The 6865-nt window shown below is 40.7% G+C and overlaps 1 protein-coding gene across 1 annotated transcript in view; it reads right to left on the bottom strand.

Annotated features, from left to right (window-relative positions):
• lpgat1 (lysophosphatidylglycerol acyltransferase 1) overlaps positions 1-6338 on the bottom strand; it is a 52923-nt gene extending 46585 nt beyond the window's left edge. The window contains exons 1-2 of the mRNA XM_067572327.1: positions 5145-6338; positions 3427-3679 (exon numbers count right to left, since the gene is read on the bottom strand). Coding sequence (XP_067428428.1) covers positions 3427-3664 — 238 coding nt within the window. The 5' untranslated portion in view covers positions 3665-3679; positions 5145-6338. The remainder of the gene's footprint in view (positions 1-3426; positions 3680-5144) is intronic.
• Positions 6339-6865: the final 527 nt, after the last annotated feature.

Genomic DNA, 6865 nt, shown 5'->3' on the forward strand with positions numbered 1-6865 from the left:
GATCAGACCTCCTGAAAGTGTGATGGCAGTTTACTAGCGATCAAAGATCAAAAGTCTAAAGCTTCATAAATATAATTAGCTGCGCCTCTCAAGATAACCTGTTTGCAGAGCGGCCCGAAACATCTTTCCTCTGATCAAATATTGCAGCCTCTCTTTTGATATTATACCAGGAAAATTAACACCTAAAGAACCTTAAGAGTCTAATCTTGTCTCCTTGGTGCCAAGCAAAAAAAAAAAAAGTTCTCCTACACACTCCTGTGTACTTAATTAGGCAAAAAACAGTTAATCTGTCCTGCTGCAGGCACGCAGAGTGGAGCTCTTGCTTGAATTTCCATTTAGAGATCAAGAAACATTTTATGATACGCGCTCGAGACTTAACGGAGTGCTTTCACCTCGCACTATCACACATACTCTCACCTTCACCCTTCACTAAACCAAGCCTCTATGTGAAGCTTGAGACTTTTAACTTCCAGTTCCGTCAGTCTGAAGAGATTTCTGACGTATCGTTTGTCACAACTGATGTGTCTTTTTCGATCAAGATGATAAAGACTATATACAGTATACGTCACTATTTGGTACTGATCGAACGTTATCTACAAAAGCGTCATTGTTCTGCTTCTCCAGTGGCGGTGATGCAACATCCTTTGTATCTGATAGTTAACCAAAGCTCAGCCTCTGAACTGCGGTGTTTCATGCTGTGAATGAATATAATTGTTTCCCTGACACACAGCTAGTATTTCATGGAGTCATCCTGACAAAGTGCCAGTGCAGCAGCAAAAAAAAAGGGGGAGTCATTTTCTTTTTGGCCTTTCAAAGAATTTTTACAATTTATTACAATAATTTGCAGCTGCTGCCCCCCCCCACTCCTCCTCCTCCTCATCCTCCTCCCTTCAGTGCAAGTATATCATGTAAGTACAACAGTGAAGCTCTGACCTTGGGCATAATCTGGAGCATCTAAATTGTGCGTGTCGTCCGGATTCAAAGGTCGTTCACACAGCGCGGTGAACTGCTCCGTCTATGAGGGACAGGTAACAGGGCTGATAGAAAACAGCCTTGTCGAAATGTCCTTGAGCTCGGGTCACAACGCTGATGGTCGCACACGCTTCGGGACTATTGCCACTGCATGCTGACCCCTTCCTTTGACACGAAAGCTACATTTCTATCGCCAGTGTTTACTGTCCAGTGTTGTAATACTACTCGGATCAGGAGTAGTAGATTCTTTTGTCAGATTGTTGACACTGTCTTTGTAATGTGGCCAATATCTGACAGCAGTCCAAACGAGCTGGTGCCAAAGAAAGAACGATACCAAAGACTGAACTCCTGGCATGCTTTTGCATAAGCGTACAAATAAAATGAAATACAAAGAAAATGTCACTGTGCTTGTTGTCATCATGCAGCTACACAGCGTCATACCTGGACTTATCTCACATACTAAAGTACAGCTCATTATGCAGTCATGGCTGCTTTTTTTTTGCTTCTTTAACATTAATTTTAAGATTGTCAATTTGGTGTTGATGCCCTCATATACTCCTGTTGCCCTATTCAGTGCTTTTTTCTCATAAAACATACGTCTCATGCTTGCATTGAAGTGACATTCAGTACGATTATGTTGTCTACCGCTTCACTGTCCCTCCATTGAACACCTCAGCTGCAGCTCTTACTCAAGCCCCGGCACACAGAAATGTGACTAATGCTGCACTGGATTTGCAAAGTTGCGTGATTTCTGACATGAGTGTTTAGAGTGAGGTCACACCGGCTCACGTCAGATATGTGAAAACAGGAAAATGAGAGGTTGTCCGTCCGGCCGCGCACTGAGAATTCGCAAGCTCCCCGAAACTTTTGGCTGATGCAACGTTTACAAAAAAAAGGTCTTTTTCATCAGACAAACATCTATGTGAACAAAAAAAAAAAAGCAGCCTGATGAAGACCTTGTTGGTCAGTAAAAAATTTTAAAGCCTGCAAACCTTCAGTGTGTGGACAACTTCTGCTTTTAATTTGCTGGGTTTTTTTTTTGCTGCACCTGTGGTTGGATGTGCACACTATCCACCTCTCTGCATCAAATCAGGTATGCGTCACATTTAGGAAACGCTTTGGGCCAGATTGTCTTGGACTTGCTGTCTAAATGTAGCCAAACACACCCAGTTGTATATAAAGTAATATGAGAAGTACCAGATTGCAAATTACAGTGTATACTTTATCTGGTACTCTACATTCTTACCAGCCTTAGTCACCGTTTGTAGGATATGGTAATAAGATATCTTAGTTCAAACACTGCCAATCAAAGTGTGCAACACAAATTGCTCAACACAAGACCAGGTGTTCCATAGGCTGAAAGCTTTGCATTATTAATCAGCACGCCTTGTTGCTCCCCATGTTCACCACTTAGCAATTTGTAAGCATTTTGCTTGCAGCTCTGTGCAACCAAACACCACTGACTGCCTGAATCACTTCAAGGTATTCAACCGGTCAGCTGAGAGAAACCAACAAATGCTTGTGATATCTTGCCACGTGTGCAATTAACACTAGGAACAATTCCTATACCTTGAGTGTAATGAGTGAATCAAGTGATGCTTTCTGTCACTGAGTGCTCGAAGAAGCACCAGATGTACCAAAAGTACAAGTGTCAGCTATGAGCAGAATAAGCTCTGCATTTCAAGATAGGGAAGTGTTTATAGCACCTCTGTTATAGAAGCAAGTCATCATGATTATAATGTTCAAGCTCTGCGAAAAGTGGAGAAAACACTTGGTGATAGAGGTCAGTCGGACCGCTACACATCGTTGTCCGTGTTCAAGTGGCCCCGGTTTATGTCTCTTGTGTATTTACATTTGAGTCAGACGTAAGCATCCGTTCCTCTGAAGAACATTATACCCGGCGATGTTTGAAAACCACAGAAGGTCATTTAACGACACCTTCTGCTGTTCTGAGATTTCCAAAATCCTCAGTGATTCCTATCAGCAGCCAATCTTCTACCCGCTGCACGACAAATTAGATTTTATACCTGTTTCTGTATTTCCTAATCCAGCCAGCCTGAAATGACAAATGTCCTTGCTCTTTTTGCACAACGCTGGAGAAAATATTAACGCGTTATTCTGGATGAATATATATAAAATAACACAAGGTAACATCAGTTTATCAAAATAACTGGAAATAAAATGTTTACATTAGGTTAACATATGTCTTTACAGCTGCATATCTTCACAACAGCAGTAGGTGTTGTTAAACAATGTCCTAGGTTTTTCAAACATTGCATAGTATATATGTTTTACAGTGAAGCAGATGTTAACCTCTGTGATGAGAATGTAAATAGATGAGAGGCACAAACTGGGGGTAGGGAGCAGCTTCACAGGTTTTTAAAGTGATCTTCATGCTTCTCCAACAGCAAGTAAAAAATGTTTCAATGACAACAATGAATCAAACTATCTTACCTGTATAACCTGCAATCCAGCCCCATGAAGACACCATGGCCAGCAACCATTTGAACATAACTCCTTCAACGTGCCAGAAAGTGGACTTGTCCCATATTCTCAGCGGCTGAAGGAGGATCAGGTATAAGCAGTAGGATGGGATGGCTACACAGTTGTTGAGGAACATAAACACGAAACGGATCACAGACTTGAGTAGAACCCAGCCCAGTTTGCCGGCCCCGTCCAAGAGCTGTGCCATCCTGATACACGCCGTCTGAAACAGAGACACAGCAGCTGTTAGCATCCCGGCTTTTGTTGTTTACCAAAGGACAAAACACACATGTGTGTACACAACATTATCTTACTGTAAACAAACTGTCACTCTCTGAACAGGACGTAAATTAGCTAAATGTTATATACTGGTGGAAGAAGCGTTCAGATTCTTCACCCAAGTAAAAGTACCAATACAGCAATGTAAAAATACTCCATTACAAGTGAAAGTTCTGCATGAAGAATCCTACTTAAGTAAAAGTACATAAGTGTTATCAGCTTGATGTAGTTAAAGTATTGCAGTAAAAGTAGTGGTTTGATCCCTCTGATTGATATATTATTATATATGACATCATTATATTATTAATACTAAAGCATCAGTGTTAGAGCAGCATGTTACTGTTGTAGCTGCTGGAGGTGGAGCTAGTTTCAACTACTTTATATACAGTTAGCTAGTTTACTCCAGTGGTTCCCAACCTAAGGATCAGGCCCCTCCAAAGGGTCACCCGATAAATCCGAGGGGTCGTTTTCAGTTTTTGTACTTTTCCTCTAATCTTTGATTTTTGGTGAAATATTGGATTATTTGAACATTTATTGAAATGAGACCCTGTGAGAAGTTTAGAGGGAAAAATCACTATTTGGTGGAGCTGTTAACAACTCACAGACATCTGAAATGTGACCCTGACCACACACTGCTTTTTGTAAGACGTCAAAAGCCAAAAAAGGTTGGAAAGCACTGGTTTCATCTTTAACAATGAGTATATTTTAAAAGCTTGTTATATTATCCATTGAGTCAAATATTCATCTGAAAAATTACAGTCAAATAAATGTAGTGGAGTAGAAAGTACAATATTTCCCTCTGAAATGTAGTGGAGTGGAAGTATAAAGTAGCATCAAATGGAAATACTCAAGTAAAGCACAAGTATCTGAAATTTGTACTCAAGTACAGTACTTGAGTAAATATACTTAGTTAATCTCCACCACTGATGTTGTATTATGCAGGGTGGAGAAACTGAGGGTGAGGCTATTTCACGGAATTTAACTATAACACAGGCGTAGTGTACCTTATCGTCTCATTACTATTAAAGAGGATTTATTTTTGACTGTGACTGTTTGTTGTTCGTGACTGTCTGCTCGCTAGCTGCCTAGCTGTAACAGTAATACACGCAAAGACAAGGACCATAAAAGGACCAGTCGCACGGGACGTGGTCGAGTACTTCCATGACATGCTAGCTAGCAGCAGGCTGAGTTAGCATAACGGGAGCAGATGTAAAGAAACGTGTCCGGAGTAACGAAACACACGGACATGTCTAATACAGGTAGCTAATAACATTTAAGCTCTGTATGTTAGGAGACAATAGTGAATGTTAACTCGGAGGGCTGGTGCAAAGCGCATAATCCGTGTACCCCCTCCAGAGTATAGTCCGACCCTGACATTGAGTATCACCCCGGTGGCTGCTGTTACTCACCCGTTAATGTCACTGAAGCATCCGCGGACGGCCGGAGAGATGAAGCTAATTGTTGGAGCGAAATAAACGATGTCACGTGTGGCTAACCTAAACGGTTAAGTTAGCAGTTATCGCTCGTTAACATGGTCAGTCTCATATCAAATCAAATCTGGGGACAGAGGTGGAAATGTGTGATAATAACGCGATAAAAGCGCAGATGAACCCATTTAGCTGACGTTATCCACGGCGGCTCGGGCAAACTGGATCCCGGCGGGCACCGTTAGCTCGCTAGCTAGGCTCCATCTCAGCCAGAGACACCGGGATAAATCCTCCGATGCATCATCACCATCATCATCATCACCATCTTCATCGTCAAGTTAGCTAGCTACTGAGCTCCCATCAGCGACAATGGACGAGAGGCGGGTCGGGCTCAGCGGCCGGGGATCAACGCTGCCTGCCGGTGAAGCAAACGCTACACAAACTGCAAACGATATATGACCATAAAAATGCGAAGAACAGCGATTTTTTTTCGTTAGTATGCAGGCAGGACCCGTTATTATCTGCCTCCAGACCCCGTTGCACACCGCGTCAATGTACACAAAAGATCAACGGCGCGAGAACGGAAACTTGTGCCTTCAAAATAAAAGCTCTCGTTTTAGGTGGATAGTTTCCACGCGCGATCAGTGAGATCAAACAGTCTGGTCTGGATGGTAACCCCAGATTTACGAAAGATCTCGCGAGAGTGATTATTTCAACCCAAACCATGATCTTTCCGTAACCATAACCAAGTGGTTTTGTGCCTAAACATAACCAGACTTTAACCACAGCGTTGTCACACCATAAAATATCATTATTTTGTACAATGGCAAACAACGCACACAATGAAGAAACAACGCCCTTAAATCTCGCGAGAGTTCCGCGAAACAAACAGGGTTACCATCTGGGCACAAACCTCAGCTGAGAGAACCTCTTCTTCTTTGCAGTTTTTGCGGCAATTTGCATCCTCTGCGCTGCGTTACTGCCTCCCTCTGGATTTAATCAATTAAATTCAAATGGGCTTTATTGGCATAGGAAACAAACGTTTACATTGCCAAAACAAGTGTGAAATTAAAAAAAAAAAAAAAAATCAACAAAGGTACATGAACAGAAGAATTGTGATTTTGCTGTCATATATATATAATTGAAAAAAATGTTTTAAATAAAATTGAAAAATGTAGAAATGTAGACAGTTAACAAAATGTAAATACAAATAAGTGAGAACCATATAAATACTGTAACTTTTTTTTTTTAATTAAATGTATTTAAAAAATATTTGTTCTGTATGTGTGAACAATACAGTAAGTATGTCTAATCTCCCTCAATGTCCATTTTCGTTTCAGTTTTTTTCCCCTCCACACTGCCACTCAGATCTTTTACACTGGCCTCTACTACTGTCTGTTACTATGTAAGCTCAAAAACCTGATGCTTTACCTGACTAAATATGATATAAAATGACCCTTGTATTATTTATTTTTTTGTTTCTTTCTTTCTTTGATTGAATGTTTAAACGTGAATAAGAATCTATTGTTTAATTATATTGATTATAGTTTGGTTCATAGATAGATAGATAGATAGATAGATAGATAGATAGATAGATAGATAGACTTGACTGGAAATGATTTGTTTAACAAACACTCACAGAAATAGTGCCATAGAAAACTATCACGCCTGGATTATTTAATTGGTTTAAGAGGTATTAAAAT

The sequence above is a fragment of the Thunnus thynnus genome, chromosome 18 (assembly GCF_963924715.1).
Source record: "Thunnus thynnus chromosome 18, fThuThy2.1, whole genome shotgun sequence".
Taxonomy (NCBI): domain Eukaryota; kingdom Metazoa; phylum Chordata; class Actinopteri; order Scombriformes; family Scombridae; genus Thunnus; species Thunnus thynnus.